The 23,707-nt window shown below is 42.1% G+C and overlaps 1 protein-coding gene across 1 annotated transcript in view; it reads right to left on the bottom strand.

Moving 5' to 3' along the window:
* Positions 1-16,174, bottom strand: part of ZMIZ1 (zinc finger MIZ-type containing 1) — a gene marked incomplete at its 5' end in the record, with an annotated part of 157,572 nt that extends 141,398 nt beyond the window's left edge. The window contains 1 exon segment of the mRNA XM_082002252.1: positions 16,115-16,174. Coding sequence (XP_081858378.1) covers positions 16,115-16,174 — 60 coding nt within the window.
* Between the last annotated feature and the right edge of the window lie 7,533 nt (positions 16,175-23,707).

Here is a 23,707-nt window from a genome sequence, read left to right on the forward strand (position 1 = left end):
AACTGTCTGAGCCTAAATTGAGGGATATTTCAGTACTATGTTCAAAGTCTTCACTTTGGGCTTATGCCCCATTGTCGGGACATGCCAGCACAGCGATAACTTCCAACAATCACGATTGCAATCTTTGCCTGCCAACCAAGAAGCAAACATGACAGTCTCAGAAAATACTAGTGACAGAGCAATGCACGCTCACTATACTGATCCTTTACAGGAGTTTTGGTTTTTGTTCATCATCATGTATCATCATGAGCAATTTAGGTGATCACCTTTGGGATGATGAAAAATGGAGGATTATTTCTTGACTGAAGTGTGGTGGGATTACCGCCATGACCGAAAATGTTTTCACATGCGCAGGAAATGCATAGAAGTTTGAGTGGAATCCTACCTCTCCTGAAGAGGCTGGCACGATTTTGAGAGAAAAATCTGGTTTCGTTTTGAAATTTGCACGGGCAATGCAATTTTTTGACTGTTACATTCATCTCTGCCTTTGTACTAAACAACCTGTAGTCCTGTTTTTGGAAGTATTTAGTAACTTACCTGATACTATCATTCACACTGTCATCCCTCACTGTGCTACATTGCCAAAGTATTCCAACATTTTAGCAGGAGCAGAGAGAGGGCACAGGAAAGAAGGAATACAATTTACATGAATAATATTGCTACTAAATTCTCCAGTTCTGGTAATGCTAGATATTTCAAAGGAAAGTCCAAAACAAGAAGAGAAGAGTGTATTTAGGAATTGTTGGTATCTTTTTAAATAGCAGTTTTATAATTCTTGGGATTGCTGAGCAAAACATGAAAATGAGCTGAGCATTTTATCTGGAAGGCACAAACCCCAGAGGCATTGTTTTAAAAATATATCATTATTTTTGAATCAGTTGCATAATTTGGGAAAACATGACTGCTCATTTCTAAGCATCTGGATTAATAATAATGTTCCCAATCTATTTTTTCCCCCTCATCCCTTTCTGCCTCACAAGTTGCATATATTAACTCTATGATAAATGAAGGCAAAAAAATTCCTCCCATGCCAGGTTTTGAGGAGTTCCCAGTCTGTGAGCTTTTGGATCACATTACTGTAATTCTTATTCAATGAAGGCTCTTGGTCACAGGCCTTGTTTTAACAAGGGATGACCGACATGTGGGGCATGGATTTTTAAAACAATGGCAGAATTTGTAAAAGCAGACAAGCATTGTGCAATGCTGTTTTCTTCCTCTGCTCTACAAACACGGACTATAGCTCATGCTGCCATCCAGTCTGATAGCTTTACATAGGCGGCATTTCAGAACAACACTTCCTTGCCAACTGATCTAGTCGTTGGAGTCGTCAAACTATTGCATATAGAAATTAAAGACAAGAATCTAAGTAAATAAATGTAAGCAGCCATATTTTAAGGCTTCTTGTAAAAAACGTCCCATGAACAGAGCCAGCAGTTTGAGTTACAAATCTTGTAAGTAAAAGAGAAAAGGATGCCTTTTTGAAGGCTTCATTTAATCCTCCAGAGAACTGACTGCAAGGGAAACAGAAGTTGATTCAAAGCCCTCTACAACAGCACATGTAACCTCTGCTACTATCAAGCATACGATTTCCAGAAGGCAGGAAAGGCGTGTAAGCTGGTGAACAAATCGCACAATACTAAACACATAACTGCACTGGTAGGACACAAGTCACAGATCTCTCAGTATGGAAAAAAAACAACCCCAAAACCAAAATCCTGTTCCACACAGAAACAACATTAGGAAAAAGTCACTGAAAGCTACTCAATTCTGTACTTTAGTCTTTAGCAATCCTTCACTCCTTGGGAAATGAACAGAGATCTACTGAAGAAAAGCCCTAAATAAGAGCTAGATACTATTTATTTTCACCAGTGTTGCCATTTGCCAGCTGCACACATGACATCTTCCACTAACACCTACAATGAAATTTCCCCATCGAGAAACAGACATTATACTTGAATCAGAACAGTTTTTATAGATTTAGGCTAACAAATGAAAAGCAGAGCAGGATCGTAGCCATATGCTTAATTTTCAGTTTAGCACCACATAATGCCAATTTTTACTTACCATGACACCACTGAAATGCAGTATCCCTTTCCTAGAGTAAAGGTGCAACATATATTAATTTTGCACTTCTCTCTGGAAGAAAAGGCTCCTTCCACCTGTATCAAACCACGGGTGATCTCAATGACTTCATTTGTTTGTTCTGTAACTTTCCATCAAGTTATTTCACTGCACCAGGACTGAGCACTGAGGCACACTATCATAACCCAGGTTTTAAACACGGAGGGGATGCTGAAATCCTGACTACTTAAGTGTAACTACGCAACTGAAACTAGCTTAGAAATTTGTTGGGCAAGATGAGAAATTCTATTAGTTCCATTATAGGCTGAAAAGCCCCAAACAAACCATAAGAAAAAGTTGCCTGAAAACCAGTCGTTTCCATCTCTGTGGAGTGGATTTGAATAGTTTCTGGGACTAGAGAAAAGCAGGTCCTGTGGAGACACTTCTAGCAGTGTCCCGCACGGTTCTGTCTGGAACATATTTCTCACAGCTTTCTGTCTTTTTAATATTTTTAAATTAAGGTTTTCTTCAGATTTTGCTTCTTCAGATTACAGAGGGCAAGGTTACTATTGTGGAAAACAAAGAGAAGATCCAGCATGAACCAAAGCTTGAAGACAGGTGCAATTCCTTCCTTGAGTTATGCAAGGAGACATTCCAAATGCCTGCTGTGATTTTTTTATTTATTGACAGTTTAAACAGTGCCCCTGGGGCAAAAAGTCCCAATGTCATTTGCATCCTCACAACAAAAAGCCTGCCTGAGAAGAATATTACATCTACTATATTCATGGAACAAGAAATTAAAAGAGATTTTCTTAGCTCTTGATCCAAGAACAGAAGTACAAAACAAAGCTGATGCCAGACCCATCCATCAGCTTTGTTGTGAAGTATTTCCCATGCATGGCTCCATCCTCTTCAACTGAATTACTGGCAGCATTTTGACAGAAGCAAGGCATGTGTCTGAAGAGTCTAGTTTGAAACCATGCTTCATGTAAACAAGGGGGGAAAAAAACCCAAACCAACCAACCACTTCATTAGATCGTAGATCGTTTACAAAAAAAGTGACAATGAACCAGATCTTGCTATGACACGCCTTGGTATATCTTCAAAGCTGCTACTGAAGGGCCACCTAACACCACCATGCTTGCAAGTAATGGTGTTTTCAACAAGTGGAGAGGATTTGCATGAATAAAATCTGGAGCAGAGATGAACAAAGCTATTGAACTGAATGAATCGGTTATTTACCAGATTGCTTTCAGTATCATCTGCTTTTTAGAAGGCTATTAGTGAAACATGACAATTTCCATTATTTCAAAACCTAAGAAGGTTTTCAGTGTAATAATTTCTAACTCCAGAAACCTAATATTTTTTCAGCCTGAATGGAACAGAAATCACAGAAATACTTGATGCATGTGAATGTATCATTATTGCAGGGATCACCAGGTGGTGCTTTGAAAAGACAGAGTCATTTATTTTTGGTCTTGGAAGGAATGTTGTGTTCTTTGTAGCACTTCAATTAACAGTTTCATGTAAGGGGATGAAGAAAACAGCGAAGGACTTCGCTCTCCACTTTACTATGCCCAACAAGAGTGAATTGTATCAGCAAAGCACCTTTCTGAAGGCTGGGCTGACATTTGAGCTAGATTCCAGGGAAGACAGGAACACCTACCTGCTGCTCATGACCACCTCTGGCTTAAGTGTTTTATTTATATAAAGAACAGACCATCTTTGTAAATTAGAGTGGACATGGGCAGAAGATGCAGGTACACTAGGACACCTGAGTTCTTCAGCTTTTACAGCAACTGTCTGCATGCCTGTTCCATGGTTTGCTGCTGTGCAGTCGCTGGGGCGGGAGGATGACAACATTCACGTGAGTAGTTACGCACAATAACTAATATCACAGAATCACAGAGTCATTAAGGTTGGAAAGGACCTTCAAGATCATCAAGTCCAACTGTTAACACAACACCACCATGCCCCCTAAACCATTTCCCAAAGCGTCACGTCTACACATTTTTTGAACACTTCCAGTGATGGTGACTCCAACCACCTCCCTTGGCAGCCTGCTCCAATGCTTGACCACTCTCTCAGTGAAGAAATTTTTCCTAATATCCAATCTAAACCTCCCCTGGCGCAACTTGAGGCCGTTTCCTCTCGTCCTATCACCAGTTACTCAGGAGAAGAGACCAACACCCACCTCACCACAACCCCCTTTCAGGTAGCTGTAGGGCGCGATAAGGTCTCCCCTCAGCCTCCTCTTCTCCAGACTGAACAACCCCAGCGCCCTCAGCCGTTCCTCAGAAGACTTGTGCTCCAGACCCCTCATCAGCTTCATTGCCCTTCTCTGGACACGCTCCAGCACCTCAATGTCCTTCGTGTAGTGAGGGGCCCAAAACTGAACACGGTATTCAAGGTGCAGCTTCACCAGTGCCGAGTACAGGGGCACAATCACTTCCCTACTCCTGATGAATATGTGGCAATTTTCAGTGCAAACATTTCAAAACACAGCCACCTCTCTAAATTGTTAGTCCCTTCCAATCAGGTGGTGATCCAAAAGTCTTGATATGCAATAAAAGTCTGCAATGAGCCCAAAAATATAAAGTTTGTACCACACAGGAATTCAGGCCCCTATGAGTGAAATAGGCATATGTAATGAAGAGCTTGTTTTTTTAAAAGGATACTAAAGCACAATTGAGTACTTTCAGTCTACACACCCACACCAAAGTGGGTGCAAACCACTTCCTGCAACCAAAGACTCAGTATGATTTTAGAGACAGAAACCAATTATCCACATTGAAATATGGCAAGGACAACAGCCTTATCTCCTCTAAATATAGAAGACTGCAACCCAGATGTACACTCGTGTATCTTAGACAGATCAGTCTAATAAGTAATGGAAGAATAACAGCCAAAATTAAGAGCAATTACAGAGGGTTAAAGTTACCTCATGCACGTATCGAGAAATGCTAACATGACAGCAATGGTATGGAAACTGTAATTTAAACATGGGATCCATATGTTCCAGTTTGTTGCTATAGGAAACAAATGTAGAATTTCAATTTACAAATTACATATCTCTGGTGGCGGATTTTTTTCTCCCTTTTCTGCGGAATGCATCAGACTGAAGGCACAGACCTAATTTGCCACAGCTTAACCTATTCAAAATGAGATGTCATGCAAATAAGTTTTTGAGCAGCAAACTGCTTAACTATGCTAAACAAGTTATTGCATTTATTTACGTGATGTCGCACCAAATTATGAAGTCTGACTCAAGTTGTCTGTTTATTTTGCCAAGTTACATCTGCTCTGTGTCTCACTCCTTGATTTAATTGAGCTGCTGAAGATAATATAACTTATCACACAGACACTATGCCATGTTGCTAGATTCTAGGTTAATTAACAGTAGCCTACAGTCACTGAATTTCTCACATGGTTAGCCACTTGGACCCTGTCTACTGTCTAGCTTCACTAATCAATGAGTCTGGGAATTTTACATTAGTGATAGAACACGCTAGCAACATACAGAGCTTCTGAAGGCACAGAAAAAAGAAAAAACAGCTAGATGGTAGGTAGCATTTTCTTCACTCTGAAATTAACCCGTTCCTACACGCCGTGTGCCAAGGCTGCACGGTTGGCAAAACTTCTGGTACACCAATTGGGGAAATTAAATACAGGAGGCAGCTGCTCTCCCACAGGACAGAAAGCTATGGCTGCCGTGCCACAAGCACTGCCAGCTGATACAAGCACCGGCGGCTGCCAGCCCTGAAAGGCTCCTGCCTCCTACGGCTCTGCCTTCTCCTGCCTGCTCTCCTGCACAGCACAAGGTCGCATGGCTGCATGGTGAACTTAGCCTCATCCTATACTAATAATTTCAGTTGCACTGGCTGTCCAAAACGGCATGCAGTGCAGCTCCTTGAACCTTAGCACTAGCAGGGGAGATAGCAGCAGTGCGTGTCACTCCAGCAGCAGGCCACTCAGGAGCTCACCGGAATGGTCACGGGTTACAGCACATCATCTTTTCATGCCAATACTAGACTGAAGTTGACCTAAAACTAAGGACACATTTTCTTGATATGCTTAGTCTCATGGCAGGCTGCCCCTGAAAGCTAGTGCATCAGACCACACTTGCTGTTCTGACCATGAACTAACCTCCCAAATACTGTTTTTCAGCCATCACTTACAGTCAGATTTCCCTATGTGACCACACGATCATTAGACCTGACTCAAAGAAGATGGCAGCAAACACCAGGTAGGGCTGGGAAGGCATCAGGACTCTGCTCTCAGCAGACAACACTTGGGATTAAACGCATCATGAAACTTCTCCCGAAGGTGGAGCTATACCATCAATGTAAGAGGAAGACAAAGTGAAGTTTGCAGTATAAATACTGCTCTTGCCTCACAACACCCCCCCCCTTTTAAAATAATGGTACTTTCAGTTACTTCAACATAGAGAAATATTTTTGATATTAATATTCATCATTATTCTCCATAAAACACAATGCATACAAAGAGAGGTAACAAAAGCAAATAATTATTTTTAGTGTTCTGATATTGTACATATTTACTCTAGGGTTAATCCTCAGACTTCAGCCAAGTTATTCCTAGTTTAGACAACAGGTTCATCCGAGTTCTGCAAAACCTTGCAAGAGGTCCAGAACGTCAAGTGATATAAAAACCAGTACCAAACCCATCTTTTCCAAATGATGAGCCAGATATTCAACATGCCATAAATTTTGTGTAGAGTTTATGACATTTCAAATGCATGTATACAACTCTGAAGTTCACATGATCTGCTTGCTATTTTCAGCTGCTAGCATTCAGGTTTTCAAGCTTTTCTCCACAACAAAGGAAGTTAAAATTCTCATACGGGTGTAAAGTCTAGGAATTTAAAAGCAAAATGAAAGACAGAGCAGTTATTGAACTCTATACATAAAAATACAGATGCTCAAAACTATTAATGCAGAAACAGTAGTTCCTTTGGAACTAAACCAATTGATACTGGTTAAGGAAGGACCTGACCCACTCTTTTCCATGCCTACATGACTTTTCTAATGCTGGTGTATACCCGCTCTGACCCTTAAGACAGGATTTGGTGTCCAGCTGCTTTAGCGCATTCTGCCAGGCAATTCAGACTCTTTTTTTGTCTGTCTTATTATTCATCCAGACATGCCTGCAATCACATGTAATGAAAATGCACTGTTGTACTGAAGGGGGGTGAAGAGGGGAGTAGGAAAGAAAGGGACTGGGAAAGGCAAGGGACGGAGAGAACCAAAAGAGACTACGTGCCCTTCAACAGAAACAACCCAGCAGCAGAACTACTGTGGTCCTGCGTGTTGGGCAAAGAGCCTTCAGCTACTGAATGAAAACTAATCACCTATCTAAAGAATGTAAACAGGATTCCTGGTCAGACACCCTTGACACAGTGTAACCAAGAGGAGACAAGGCTGGTCTCTGTGTATTACTCAGCGCACAAGTATGCTCCCACTAGACCTAAATTTGATAGCTCATTCAGCACTGTAAGCAAGCAGTAGAGAACCTGCAAATCAGCAAGGGTCATTTGCTGTAATACATTAATAGAGCCCTTATTACTTTAAAACCTGAAGATGCTCCATGAGCGAGCCCGACAACTACCCTCCCTCCCCATGCACAGGCCTCTACTTCAGGTCCCCATCCACCAAGAATTCTCTCTCTCCCTGGCATGCCCTCCACTAGCAGCAACAGAGCTCAGGGGTGTTACAGAAATACAGGGTATTAACCGAGGACACACTTTAAATGTAGAAAATGCTGTAACCTGAAATAGGTGGTTTCTCTAGCACTATTTTTTTTTTTTTCCCTACAGTGCGGTGTGATTATACAAAGGCCTTATCCATAAGCAGCTATACTCCATATATTAAAAACTCATCTGCAATGAAGATTCAAAACAAACGGTCTTTTTCTTTTTCAAGAGGATAGAGGGGAGTATTGAGCTATTTTCTGTCTTTTGGGAGAGTGATTTTTGTTTATCTGGATATGGTTATGTATAGTTCAATTCTCTACAGTCCCCTTCAATATCAAAGACTGTTTTATTTATCAAAAAATTAAAAGGCTCAAGCTGTGCATTTTGTATTCAGATAATCCCCCCTTCCCAATTTAGTGTTTGTGAGATTGAGAGATCCCTAATTAATAGAATTATCTTGCACTTACATGGCTCATTCCATTGGAGGCTTTATAAATATTTTATTAAGCTCACATTTTGAGAAGCACTAGATACACTAAAAGAGATATTAAAACCATGTTAGCCATGCCTACTTATAAAAAAACAGAAAGAAAGGGAATCACCTTTGCCCCATATGTCCACTGCAGCTTCTTTTTCAAAGGAAAACAGTAAATACTGAGCAAAGACCAGGGCCTCTTTATCATATGTTTTAACTACATGAAAATACTGGGTAAGATGAGCAGAGGAATAAACACTAAAAAGACAGGAGATCACATGTTAAACAAATGACTAAAAGAACAAATAAAAAACATGAGCATCACTGAACTGCAAAAAAGGAAGTTTTCCAGTTGTGAGCTGTAAGGGAACAAAACTTGTACTAATGCAGATTTCCATAGATGCTTCTCTCATACACTTTTAGTATAAACTGTGTGTATAAACCAGTATTAGTTTTAGAGAAGGTGAATGCCTCTTAATTGAACAGAGTGTTCTGCTGCCTGGATCTCCTACACCATGAGATCTGTGAGGAAGATTGTGCAGCTATGCACGTGTGCTGCAGGAAAGGAAAGATACTGCAACCCTGGCTTGTCTGTTAGTTTTACAGAAGCATTAGAGATGGGTTCAACGTCCTGATCCTCAAGCACTATACACAGAAGCTAGAAGAGCTAAAACAAGGATCATTCCCTAGCTCTGCTAATCAGAATTACATTGCCGTCTTCCTGCTCTGTACCTTTCATACCTACGTTAACTGCCATATATTTATGATATACTTTGATAGAACTTTGTGTTACATAAGGGAACATGCAACAAATTAACTTCTTTTGTCATAAACCCACCTACTGCTGTTCCACCCCATTTCTCCTCTGCCCAAGAGGAGACGGTGATGTAGGGGTCTAAAGGCTGTGATCCAGATCTGACTGAAGATGGAAGTGGGGCACACTACTGGTCATATGTCTTCTTTTTTTTTCTATCGATAAATGGAACAACAGTGCCCAGTCCAGTCTTTGTAGCCTTCTTATCACCAGCACCTGGACTGCTATTATGCCAGCTGAGAGCACTGAGAACAGTATGATTTACAAAAGACTCACAACAATCAGAGGGCTCTGAATTATATTTCCTTAATCACTCACAAACAGTGATTTTATGGGGAAAAAAGCCAAGAAACAAAGGTACAACTGCTTGTTCTTTCTCTAAGGCCATGATCAGCGATGCAAGGCTCCCATCTACCTTTAAATTTGCAATTACAGCTCAATTGAATTATGAAATCAGTTTGCCTAACCAGTTCACTCACTCTTCTTGGCAACAGAAACAAGACATTTTCCATTAGTACCTCCATGTCATAACATGCTAGCATAAGGTGTTTATGGATGTAACTACAGCAACAATGCTGAGGCTTCTTAGTTTTATCATTCCAATAGACAATACAGGAGCTTTCTTTTCTAATGCCCTCATGATATTCAGCAAGTAGTTTCAGTCCTAAATATCTCAACATCTCAACGAGTTAATTTTCTCAAAGCAGTGGTCATGCTCTTTCCCTCAGAACACCATTGCACTATTAGAATAATGATCTAAATACATACTTAAATTGTTAATGGTTTGCATTGATGAAAATAGGCTTATTTGTTCCAGACTTGTTTACCTACCTTCTTTACAGAAAAGTAACAAAAAAAACCCCACCAACCACTAGCTTCACAATGTCTTTTAGTAGAAGATTAAGTGAAGGATACAGGCAAAGTGGAGTGTCTATATAAATAATTCTATGTTATGAACCACTTAAAAATTCAAGGTACATATCACAGAATTTTGAAAAGTTGGGGTTGGTGATTTTTTTCATGCAGTTCTTTCCATAGCAAGGTGTTTTAAAGACAATAATGAAATACTACAACATCCCTTGACTGGAAAATTATCATCAATAGTACATCCTTTAAAAAGAAATAATGCTACCCAAAAGTATAAGGTGAGTTGATGGCAAGGGGGGGAAAACACAAACAAACAAAAAAGCACCAGCTCAAATTCCCCTGACTTACGTACTGACCCACCTTTAAACAAATGCATTTAAAATAAAAACTTTTTTTTTTTTTTTAATTTTGGGAGAATAAATGCACTGGTTTTGAAAAATAACCAACAGTCTTCAGTATACCTGGACAAACAGCAGCACATTTGTTGGACGTATTTTGTTTTCCAATTAATTTATTTGACTCATTACAGTAATTTACCTACTCATTGATTGTGCTTTTTATAGCACTTTTAATCTCAACTGACTTAATCTTTAATATTTTAATCGCTTCATCTATGCAGACATAAAATCTCAAGGTGACTATTTAAAATGACCACTACATGACCTGTTACCACCATGGAAGATGTAAAATTCACATGACCTGTTCTCATGGGTTCTACCAGCCAGCCATTACTGAGATATTTCAAAGTCAAAAGGAAAAATGCTTCCCCATGAATCTTTTTCATTTGCCTGTGTTTTCAAAACTGCTCACAGCACATGCTTTGTGACCTGCCTATGTACAACACTAATGGCTCTTCTTGTGTAGTGCACAAAAGCGACCACCACCAGTACGGAGAGTTTTCCTCCAGTAAATGATAGTAGAGGTCTGCACAGCTGAAGGCTCTTGGTACTAACAGTACTATCACCACTTCAAACAACTTAATCTAAAAACACCTTTTGCTTTTACAAACAGGTACAATGGTCCTTAAGTGCAAATGCTGTTTAAGTCACACTTGCTGTGGATTTGCTGTTGCATTAATGCACACATTGGAAGGAGCTCAAGTAGCAAGCGCGTACGCGCGAAGGAAGAGCCAGAAACAGCATGACAGAAACTAGAGACATGTTGCGAGATACATCACACATTCGCTGCAGAGTTTGACCCAGCTGCTGATGAAAAAGATTTCCTATCCTCATCTGACACCAAGGTGACGCCATGGATCCAACTTAGATTTCTAGAATTTTCAAATGTTCATCCTTACTTACCAATAGGCAATTTTAAGCAATAGGCCAGATTAGCGAGTTGCACAGAAAAGAATAAAATTATTCTAAACACTATGGGTACTAGAAGTTTTAAGTCTAATACATGTGTATTTTCTCTTTGAAAGCAGTTATCAATACTAACATCCCAGCACTCCAGGACAGGTGCGGCAGTGAAAAACAAGCAGCAGGACTGAGAAGGAGAGAAGCATACCCACACCACCCTTACCAGCCTGCCTCAGAAGATGATAGGTTATATTCCACCCACTGGAATCTCATCAGATAAACCAACCAGCCAAATACTGCAAAGGCTGAGAAGGTGTTTTCTTCCCTCCACCTCCAGAAGTGCTTCTAGCACTTTGCCTCTTTGCTTTTCTTCACTTCACTGCCTGAGCCAGAGCCACCCCTACCAGGATGCAGGATCTAACAGGGCAGGAATGTTGATTGACAAGTCTCTAAATGGACTAGAGAAGCCAGGGAAGCTGGTTTGCTGTCAGTTTTTCCTAAAAATACTTAACTCTAGTAGAGGAATATTCCAACAGACTGAGCATGCAGGCAGACACAGAATTTATATCTATGGGTCTCAGAAAAAATAATATGAAAAAAGTGTAACTACTAAGACAACATTGATGGACCATTCAACCAATAAGCTGCAACACTTGAGGCCCATCGAATGTCTTTTTATGGAAAAGAAAGGTCTTTTTCACCATTAGCCTTACTGCTGTATATTATTTCATATATAGCTGCTAAAAAAACTTTTAGCACTCACATGGGCTACAACCAAAAAAATATGTATTCTAAATAAATGCGCCCTTGATAAGAATACTTCTCATTTTCAAAGTTCTTGAAGAATGAAATTTTCATAAAGCTTTATTAAAACCTGTTAAGCTATAATCTCATACCAGTCCATATTAACCAGTCCAAAATACATTAAAAATGACATGTTTAGGACTGCTTAGCATTTACATGAGTCTGCAACAATAATATTGAAGAGCAGAAGAATTAGCTCAAACATTTCAGGCCTTAAATGCTAACCGTTATGTAAACACACAAAGAATCCTAATTTCCTCTGAATTGCAAGTGAGCAAAAACCCAGTTGCTGAATGATGAAAGAAATGGGCCTGTTTTTTTCCAATTTGAGCAAGACAAGATCAACACAAACACACAGCAATTACAACTTTTAGCATATCTGTCTGAATGGCTGGGTAGGCACTATAAAGCATCACAATTGCAGCAATTCAGCAAGCTTTCTTGAAGGAAAGAAGGGAGAAATGCTCATCTGTTTCTAAAAATCAGCTATGTGACGTCTTCCTCCAATTAAGTGGGGTTCCCCCGAGTGTTCCAGCATCACTTAATGATATTGCTCCACGTATTCTGATGTAACGTTGACACATGCAGCAGAAACAACCTTCTCCATTCCCACCACAACCAAATACTTCTGACACCAAAGAGCCTTTTCATACTTCCTTTTAACCTGTTACTAAATTTCAGCACAGCTCTAGTATATACCCTGACAACTGTCCTCAGCATGGCAGGAAGATATCACACACCTATTCTGAAAGGTATGGCTTCCTTGTAACTTAAATATAGAAAGATTTTCTCCAGCTTCCTCTTTTCAAGAATTTCAGAAGAGATATACAGAAACGTTACCACTTACAAACTGACCAACAGCAAACAGAGACAATAAAAGGTAGGAGTCCCTAGATTTAAAATGGCCGTAAGTTTTGAAAGTGGACCCATCAGGGTGAGAGAGATGTCGCCATGCAACCCACTGATTTTGCCTGGTATCTGCTCGTATTACGTAAGGAAAATAGTAGATGGTGTTTGATTAAAGCCGTATCTCTGGTCTATTATGAGGAATGGTTTAAGAAAACAGTCAGTTCTCTGTCAGGACTTCCTATGCAGTGGGAGCCAAGCTGGCTCCTTCAGAAGGCTGTGCCTGGGCCCCAGGCACCAGGGAAGCCCTCAAATTCAGCTATGTGCTCACCTGAGACAGCTCCTGCTGTCCTGGAGTCAGATTGTGGACAGTGCCATCAGAGCCACCTGAGCCATAAGTTCTTGGCAGATAAACAGATCATTACCACAGCCTTGAACAGGGCAGTTCTCAGGGGCTATCAGACCTTTGCTGAGCACAAAATCGTTTTGTGTTTTTGTTTGTATGGACAAAGAATTAAAGAAAAAAGTCTGCACCCTGAAGATCCAGCCTCCTTCAGTGTAGCCCGAAGAGCCTCCTGTGTCATGACAAACTAATTGTGTGTGTTAAGGGAAGGCTGTTACTTTGGCTTTTTCCACTGTACATCAAAAAAACCCCTATGTTTGATTTTAAAGCACATATACTTACAAATACTGAGGGAATCGGCTACAAAGAGACCACACAAGCTGTTCCAGCCTTCCACAAAAGTCTAGAGGTTTTTTTAAGCGTAAATACACAGCCACCTCTTCAGTTTGCCCTTTCATCTATTCTGAAAGATTTCTTAACAAACACTCTCCGGTTCCTAACTAGCTGATCATATACAAGTTCTGGGTTTGTATCTTTACAGGGCTAAAAAAGATGAAGGAAAAACACAACCTTGATCCTGGAACAGAAGTCAGCAAGGATATTGTGGGTGTCTCAAGTCACAGAGCAGGGAAGAAAGAAGCCTGTCCTTACCCTGTATTGAAACCTCATCTAGTTAAAGAGGCACTGGGATTACCATTTATAGTGTTTCTCAGGGGCTGGGGCGAGAGGCAAGGAGGGCGGCAGACAGCTCTTGGTCTGGCAGCATAAGCCACTAGCTGCCAGCAAGGTTATAAAACACGCAGATGTTGGGCACCAAGGAAGGGTGGTTTTCCTCCCCCCGTTCCAGTGCACCTTCCATGCCACTAGTGTGTTAACCATTCCAAAAGCACACATCTCTTCAGGAGAACAGCAGTACTGTTTGCTCACAAGTTTGGAGGAAAGGGTAAAAGACTGGAGACAGGGGAAGAAAAGGCAAACAGACTTTTTTCTGACCCTGCAAGTTAATCCCTAAAATTGGTGAAGACACATTGATATGGCCATGCAAGGTACTGCTTTGCTCCCCACACCAATGTGCACGTAACAGTGTGCAGTCCAGTTCTCTGTGGGTGAACTGGAAATTACTTGTTGTGGCACCACATTAATTTTGCCACCTAATGGCCTGTCTCAAAGAACAAGGTAAATGTTTCCAAGCTGGAAATTTATGACCCTGTGACAGAGAGGTGAGTCTCCTTCAAAAAGCTAGTCAGAGTCAGTTTCTGTCTCTTTCTCCAATACAGCAAAGGGACCCATAAGGATCATCAGGTTCAACTCCCTGCTCCTTGCAGGACTATCTAAAACTGAGTCACATCACTAAGAGTGTCATGCAGAAGCTCCTTGAACTGACAGGCTTGGTGCTATGACCACTTCCCTGGGAAGCTTGTTCCAGTGACCAACCACCCTCTCAGTGAAGAGCCTTTTCCTAATGGCCAATCCGACCTTCCCCTGACGCAGCTTCATTGCTTTTCCTCATGTCCTATCGCTGGTCATCAGAGAGAGGAGGGCAGTGCCTCCCCCTCCACTAGACCCTGTTGAGGAAGTTGTAGATAAAAGAAAAATAAAGTAAGTTTAAGAATCTAGCTGATCCAGTACCATCCCCATGCTTATTTTTTATCAGTTCCTTTGTTTTATGGTGCTTGTGTCTGTAACACAAAGAAATCTATGAACAGGGAAATGCTGCGCTCCCTCAAGAAGCAATATGCACATGTGCCCCAGCAAAAGCAGGCAAGGAGTTTTTTACCTTAGTTAATACAAATGTAAAACTGAAACAGCAGGACTCTGGCCCCTAAACATGCTGTGGCCTGAATTGACAGAGAAAAGTGCTCAGACAACAGGGAAAAATGGTTTGGGAACATTGTTTCACAGAATAATGTTTTTCTGTTCTTCCAGTGTAATTCATGAAATTCCAACCAGTTCTGAAGAGTTGAAATTTAGAGCTCATCTCATGGATTCAGCTGGGTAATCAATCTTCAAAATACATGTTTGCAGCATGCGTTGGTTTAGAGATAAAAACAAGGAAACATCAACAGGAGAAACCGTTCTTTTGCTCACCTTCTCTGCACAAAGGACCATTGCCATGAATTTTCTGTAAGGATTCTTGCACATAGAGAAGAGCGCATGCAAGAGAAGGATACATGCTGCCTGCAAGGCTGGAGAGCAAAGATCACCGAGAAGGGCAAAGCAGGGAGAGATGGTACCTGCTCATTTCATCCTTGCCTTTGTAGTTTCACTTGGTTATAAACACATTTGCAAGCACAGTTACAGTAGGGAAATCTGTAAATGAGACTTAGATTCCACTGCCTTTCAGTGAATTATAAGGGCCCTTCACCTTCACAAATAAAAGCCTCTGAAAATTTTACTTTGCAAATGGAAATTTTTACATCTCCACGCAAACCGATTAGCCCGAGCACTTGGAGGTATGCCAGCTGTCCAAGTTCGAGACTCGAGGTAGTGTGGGTCTCAGGTCAGATACTGGATTAGAATCAAAACTGGCCCGTTGAAATTTTGGATTACTGTGCTCAGAGCATAAGTATGACGGCTGCCTGCTGTGACACCTTCAGGGCAGAGCTGGCAGGACTAGCATTACTCTGCTTTTAGCAGAGACAGATTTGGTTAGTCTCCAGGCTGAAGATTTCTTAGAAAGATGAAAGTTTGGCTTTTGAGGTTTATACAACAGCTCTTGCAGCAGATATTCTTCTCTTCAATAAGATTACAATGTCTCATTCCTACCACCCTCCTCCTCTCTAAGAGGCAACGATATTCATTAAGCAACAGGGAACCATAACGCACAACACACCCTGCCACACAATACACAATGCTTGCCTAGCGGCAATGAGCTCCACCTTCAGCTTACCTGTTTTATGCACTGCAGCCGGTCATTGGTCTGCTGTATGTGCCTGTCCATAGAATTCATTTTGATTGTCTCCACTTGGCTTCTACCTGAAAGCCATTAAAATACCTCGATCTGCAAGACAAAAAGGACAGTAAAGATCACTGAGCACAGCCCATGCACTTCTACCACCTAATCAAGCAGAGCTGCTTGCAAGAAACCCCTGAGCACACTGCGAGATAAAATAATTATAATCCAAATAACAATGGTGGCCTGGCTTTTGCAAGGACAAGGCCATGGGATTCTTCCTAATCTTCCCCTAAGAGAAAATATCTCCCATAAATATTAAATTGATCAGATATGGCAAAGTGTTATATGGCCAAAAATAACACAGAATGTGTGTTATGAAGACTCTGGATTTCTGTATTGAAAATAAAAGCAATAGGTATACTTTGGACTCTCCTCCAATCTTAAAACTAGCAGACCTATTTAATGAGCCCTTGAAATGGCCAATATGACAGCGAGTGAAGGACTGGGATTCACAACTCAACCAAGACTTTCAGAATGATTCATGATTCCAGATGCACAACCCAGTGTATATGCAAGAGGCCTGACATTCAGACCGAAGGGCTAAGATGTTCCTGCCTTCTGGAAAAATCAGGTTCTTTAAGGTATCCATAGCTGAACAAACTATTTGTTACTTCTGGAAAAACATGTCCCGAGTTCCTTAGGCCCATCTGTAACAAACTGTGTAACTTAAGGCAAATTAAAACTTCCCTGTGACTTAAAAAATAATCCAGAAAATGGAAATGAAAGCTCAGAGTGGTGTTAGGAGTTTCAATTCATGTTGCTACAACTGCACAAAATCATCAAATGAAAACTGGCAACAAGTTAGGATGATGTAGAGAGCAAACCTGCAGTCCACTAAACCCAGCACCCACGCTCATCGTGCTGCATTATGTTTGTGGATACAGCTTGGTAAACACTGCTGCCATCAAGACAACCTCTGCTCTCATTAACTCTTTTTCAGAGCAATGTTTTACATCATACCCCATGATCACACATAAGCGGCTCTTCGTCAAGTTAACAGTGTACGTCTGGAATCAAGAACAATGCCTGCAAAAGGGGGAAATGGTAGGTGCTAAATCAACACGCAAACATGATGCCGAATTCGCCATTTAACCTCTCCCTTAGCCCTGTGTTCAGATTGGGGTAAGGAGTTAGCAATAGCACACACAGCTCTACTGATCTGACAGGCAGAAGTGGCCAAAATGCCGCTCAAACTTGCACCAAGAGCAAGATGCTAAAAGCACAAGTAAGCCCAAGTAAGCCTCCTGGTGTGGGCATGGTTTGCGTTTCACTGTGCCCCTTCCACCCGTTCCCTCTCTCTGGCCTTGCCTCAGTCTTCCTACAGTGTCAGAACGGCAGCTCCTAAAGACAGAAGCCAACAACTAATGAACAATTACAGTCCATAATCCCTATTACCATATGGTTTGCACCGTGACTTCTACTTAGTTATGTTTTAAGCACAACCGCATGAGACTCCAGCCTGTACTTAATAAGCTGAGCGGTTTTAAGTGCTTTTTTCTAGAATTCACTTCTCAGGAGCACAGAGATGTTTCACACATATATATGTATACTCTGCTATTTCGGTCACTTTCATCGCATCTAAAATGGAAATGAAACCAGAGATCTTGCGCATTGGAACATGAAAACAGTCTTTGCATACAAATTCATGTATCCTTGTACTGCGACAGAGCAGTACAGTCTAAAACATTGTATGCTCATGTTCATGAACAGGGAGCAGGCACAGATTCAGAAGTACACACCCAAATGTTGTATTTATATAAAGCTTTGTACTAGCACTAGCAAGGTCCCAGACTTGCACAGAAAGCTCTCCCCTCATGAACCTCTTCAGTGGCACTGAGCAGTTTGTTATTCAGAGAGCTGTCCATAACAAATCCCTACATACACATAAAAGACAGCAAATTTTTCAGATAGTTGTTTGGTTAGAGAAGGTGGCTGCTCACCGTTCCTACTACACATGACTCAACATCTCTTCCGTTAAAGCACCTCTACAAGTCTAGCACTGTCCGTACTCAGTCCCCAGAAGGAGCAGAGTATTCCCCATGGTGGAAGCCCCGAGCGTCTGGCTGTCACGGCGAGACAGACTCCAGACCACAGCATCTGCGTGCATCCCACGCACCCGAGCTGCCTGAGATTTCTGTACCTAGCTGATAATGTTCTTCCATGGCTCCTGCCAGATTAGACTCAGGGAAAGAAATCTTTTCTGCTAGACAGCTAAATGAGGTCTTAAAACAGCAGCTCAAGCTCCTCATCTCCACAGTCTAGATGCAAGAGGGTTCAATAAAGCACTCCTGTCAATAAATTACAATACTTATGAAATGGAAAAGTATTATCATTTGATTATGCCACTGCCACCTTCTCAATAGTAAATGCCACCCAAAGGTCCTTTAGCAAATGTAAATTGATATATTTTATTAAAAGCAAGTAACACAGTCTTATCTGCTTGTAAGACCCCCTAATAGACCTCAGTAGTCATGAAGTTTAATCTCTCAGTGGACAGCACAGGTATTTATCAAGAGATAAACTAGCCCAAACATGACACCATTTCAGCAGTGATCCATCTTACAAGCTGGGACACATTATCTGCATTTTAATTGAACATCAGGATAGATGGAGAAGGGCATGTTGAAAACAACTACAAATGTATACATGCACATAGATTTTTGTTGAAATATTTGAAAAAATGCAAACTGAGACTTTTTTTTTTTTTTGAAGTCAGGACATTATTACTTAGTGAACCAGTACGCAAAATACTGTCTTTCTGGTTGACATTGTAGCACATTTTTTGTCTATTTTGGCATTACCTATTTAACTTCCTCAGTGCCATACAGCCACGAAGAGAAACTGGGAGCCAAGTTGAAAAGAGTATCCCAAGCAACAGATACATAGACATACTCTATACTGCCAGGAAACACAATTCTCAAGTAAAGCCAGATACACCAGCACTCAGACTCATGGCTAGTGGCATCAGGAGCTGCCTCTGGTGTTACTGGCAATATACTTCAGGGCTGGGAGACTGCAGAGAGATCTTACAGAGTCAATGACAACAATTTGCATTCATGTACTGTCACTCATGCCAACAAACTAACCTGCACGTTGATTTATGAGCTCTACATATAATACCACCCCAATTCTCTGCCTTCCAGTTAACCATAAACAAAATTGAAGGTTGCTATCAGGTACCTGAACCACAGCTTACTATTATATTTGTCCAAATTGTCATTTCTCCCACACATCATGGTTTCTCAAAGCCCTTTTGAAAAAGCAGAAGGCAGAGCACACAGAACTGATTCGCATGACTGAGTAAGAGCCGGATGGGTCTCTTGGAGGCAGGACTGGTGCAGTCCCCTGCTCTCCTACACAGACATGCCATACAATTCCTGTTGCAAACTGATCAAAGTCAGTCTCAAAAATAGTTCTTTCAATAGAACCCAATGGCTCCTATTGAAAAAGCATTCTCTGACTCTCACCCTACCCCTAATAGCTAGAAGTATTTTCACTCCCATTCTCAACTCCACTTGTTCTCACACCACTAGCGCTCCCGGGCTAAAACAGCCTTTGCCCTGCCAGGCTCCCACCACCTCTTCCCCTCGCTGCATGGACGGACACCCATGAGTCCTTCACCGCCACCGGTTTGCTACTTTCACCACACCAAGCTCATTTATTCTCTTCCGGTCAAGAGAAGTCCCTCAGTCCACTAACTCCCCCAAACAATAAACATTTGTTGCATGAGCCAAACAGCCAAAATTGTACGTATGAAGCCTCACCACGTACAATGACCTTAACGCTTTGTACTTGAAATATCCTGCCTCACCCCTGCAAGACTCATTTTTACCTTTCTCTCAGATACATCATAAGAGTATCACATGGAATAATTTTTTCAGTGAGCATACTGCCTCTCAGTCATTTCTGCTGTAACAAACACAGAACTCATTAGTGGGAAACCATTATTATCTGGAAATTATTCTTTCATAGGCCTCAGCAAGAATTAAAAGATTAAACACGGAAAGTGAAAATTATCATATGGATCTGAGGTTTTACCAGAATAAGCATTTTGACACTAGACCATTTTGCCTAGAAAAAAATACCAGCACAATTAAATTTCCAGTAACTATAGCTACTATGTAGGTACTGCTGTACACCGGTCTGGTTCCCCATGTGCACATCCACACACTGCAATTTTAAAAAATGCCCTTTCTGTCCATCTCACACTGTTTTAAAAGTAGCAGCAAGATCACCTTACTCGAAAATAATGGTGCTTAAGATACACAGAAAGGCCAGCAGGGCCAAATAAGAGCAGAATTCTGTTCGGTTAAGTGCCACATACTTATCAGATCATAAGTGACAATGACTTTGCACGGTCCCTTGGTAGCCTCTGGCATACCTGCGTTAGAAACCACGTGAAGATTCAGGCGCTGCTAGCAGCTCGAGAGACAGCAGGGGATGTTGCTGATCGGGATTAAGCGTACTGGCAGAACAGGATAGAGAAGGGAATTTTACCTGGTGCCTCGTAACAAATCCCCTCTGTTCCGTGCACACATTAGCCAGAAAGGTAGTATGCGACTGCTTTATATGCTAACTCCATCCAAAAGGATAAACAAAAAAAGAAATATTCCCAGCACTTTCTGGTAATTCAGCAATAAAAAGCCCCATTCTTCTGCTGTCTTTTCTGAGGTAAAGACCCAATCTCTCTCTCAAAAACAAAAAAGAAAGAAAAATTATGTGAATTATTCTTTGCCTTCCTTCTTCTCTCCCCTCTAGCATGCAAGTTTATAGCCCTAGGCAGTAATTAAAGAGCCCTCATTTACATATTTATGATGTCTCCAAAATGGAGAATGTGTTTTTTTTAAAGGAACAGATGTATCGACCTGTTAAACTTTTTTTTTAACCCTAAATGTCCTGAATTCTTTTTCTGAAACAATTACTACAAAATCCTCTTCAAAACAAAAAAAAAAAAAAAAACACCACAAAAAAAAAAAAAAGAAATTATGTAGGTGGTTATAAGAAAGAGAATTTCACAAACTTCTGCTATTCTCTGTGTTGGTTAAAAGTTCAAGATAGGAGTTTGCAATTATCATATCAGAAACTGAACTTCCAGTAGTGCATTTAAGAAGAGCAATTTAGTAAAACACAGTCCTTACCAGTTCCTAAGGCAGCCTAATCAGCCTCTTAAAAAAAAAAAAACAACACACACAAAAACCAAACACCAAGCCAAAACATTTCAGCACTGCTTCAAAACACTGACATATCTAAAAATGTACTGCAGTTTGAAAGTAAGTGTGGTTTTGGTTCTGCTCCGGGATGAGCTCTCCTCACAGCCAGGGCTGCCATTCACAGCAAGAGCTCTGCCACCCCAGGACCAAGGGACCATGGAAACCTCCTTGCTTATGGCCAAGGGAGACCTGAATCACCAACTGAAATGGGCCCAACCTCCTCCCTGAGCTTTGGAAGGCTCCTCATGCGGTCCTTTTCGATCTTCCTCCCATCTCGCAAGCTTTCTTCCCTCACTGCTGGGCAGAAACAGTAGAGCAGAGCTCACTGGAAACATGTCACCTGCTGCCCGGCCGAGGGCGGTGCAGGCCCCAGAGCCGAGCCAAGACTACGCGCTGCCACCCGCCCCTCACCTGAGCAAGCGTGTGCCGCTTCTGGAGAAATCAAGTGTTTTGTGAATAATCTTTCTACCAGAAAAACGTTTTGAGTGCAGAGAAGGACAGGCAGACTTTCCAAGGAGACAGGCGAGGCAGGGAAATGGCTGCTGTGAGGTGTTCAGGGGCCTGCAGCACCAAGTGACACCGGGTTTCCGTTTCCACAAGGGACGACACACTGCCAGCCACCCCCTGGGGCACTGTGGCTGCTATAATTAACAGGATCTAATTTGGAGCCACTTCGAACCACTCAACGGAAAAAGGACATGAATAAGAGACACATGAAAAACCCTTATCAGTCAAGAATGTCCTCTTTTTAACATTACTGAGTAGGTGAGAGAAAGAAGAAAACTGTTTCCTAAGCATGAATTCAACATAGCAATTTTCATATGTCCCTCTTCCTCTCCCAGGCCCGTCCCATCACAGAACAGAAGTTGGTTAATACTGTTCACTCGGTCAGCTAAAACTAATAATTTCCTGCATGCCTCCAGTGTGCTGAGGGTCGTACGAGAGGGCAGGCAATTTTTATCTAATAACTGACTTTGATCAAGCAACAAGCTAGGCCAGAGCAAGGGCAGGAGAGGACTGCGCTGGCTAACGACTCCGGGAGAGTGCGGGGCAGGGAGGCCGCAGGCCCGCGGCGCCGAGGGGCCGCGGCAGAGCTGCCGCCGGCTGGGCGGGAAGCACCAAGCGAGGGCGCAGGCAGGCGGTCGGCTCTGCGGCCCGGGCCGGGCAGCCGGGGCGCGCAGTTCCCTCCCCGCCGCGCCGGCAGAGGGCGCCGCAGGCCCGCGCCGCCGCCAGCCCGCCGTGGGGCGCAGGGCCCGGCCGCCGTCGCCGCCTTGAGGGAACCCACGGCCCGCCGGGCCTTCGCCTGCCGCGGGCGCGGGACGCTGCGGAGGCCGCGGGGAGGAAAAGCCGCGTTCCGTCGCCCGAAAGCACGGATCCCTGAGGAGACGGGTCAGAAATAGTTCAGCAGCGCTCGGGAGCCCGTCGCCTCCAACGACAAATGCAGGAACGAACCATGGCTGCCCTCAGCGCCCGGTCCAGGCGTCAAAAGGTAGTGGTCCACAGACGAAAACCATCTGATTCCACTTGACATTTCCCTTAACATTAAACATTTTTCAAAAAGTTGTTTCTTGAACTATCACGACATACCTCTGTGTGTACACAGAGATGAACCCTATCAATTGCATATAATTGCATTAATTCTCCTTTTCAGTATTAGGCTAGTGCCATCCTGCAGCATAGCCCCACCAAAATAACAAAAAAACCCCACCAAATCACACAGACCTGTAGTCAGACCTCAGAAGGCGGAGATACGATGCATGCATTTACAAAGGCACAGATGCACAGGCATATGTCCTCACACTGCAGTAAAAGGTCTTTAAATCTGCTTTTCAGTAAGAGAATTTTCAAAGATGCTCTTAAAGATTATTTTCCTTTCAAGAATAAAACTGGAAAAAGTTTAACATCTATCCATGACAACTATTTTATTTCCCCTGCTAGATACCATGCTTGGCGGGTGGGGAGGAGTACAAAATGTCAGGTGAAAGGCCATTTTAATCATCAAACACTCGAAAAAGGAAGTTGTTTTAATAAAGATTTGTTTACCATAAGCTGCTAAATAGCTACTGCTGTTGGCTTTCAGCTATTAAAAAGGGCCAGATGTGAGACAAAGCAGCATTTGTTATGCTGGGTGAGGAAGATACTTGTGCTGTGCTGCTTTCCATTGTTGCTCTACAAATGTGCAGTAATCCCCAGAAGACTTTCTATCATCTTTGACTGCGAGGGGGAAAGCGAGCGTGCGTGTGCGCACTGCCAGCAGGCTCAGCTTCAGCGAGGTGAGAGCGGGTTCTTGTAATTTATGGGGGCTTGAGCTGCAAGG

The sequence above is a fragment of the Phaethon aethereus genome (genome assembly GCF_964289735.1).
Source record: "Phaethon aethereus genome assembly, chromosome: 7".
NCBI classification, from domain to species: Eukaryota; Metazoa; Chordata; class Aves; order Phaethontiformes; family Phaethontidae; genus Phaethon; species Phaethon aethereus.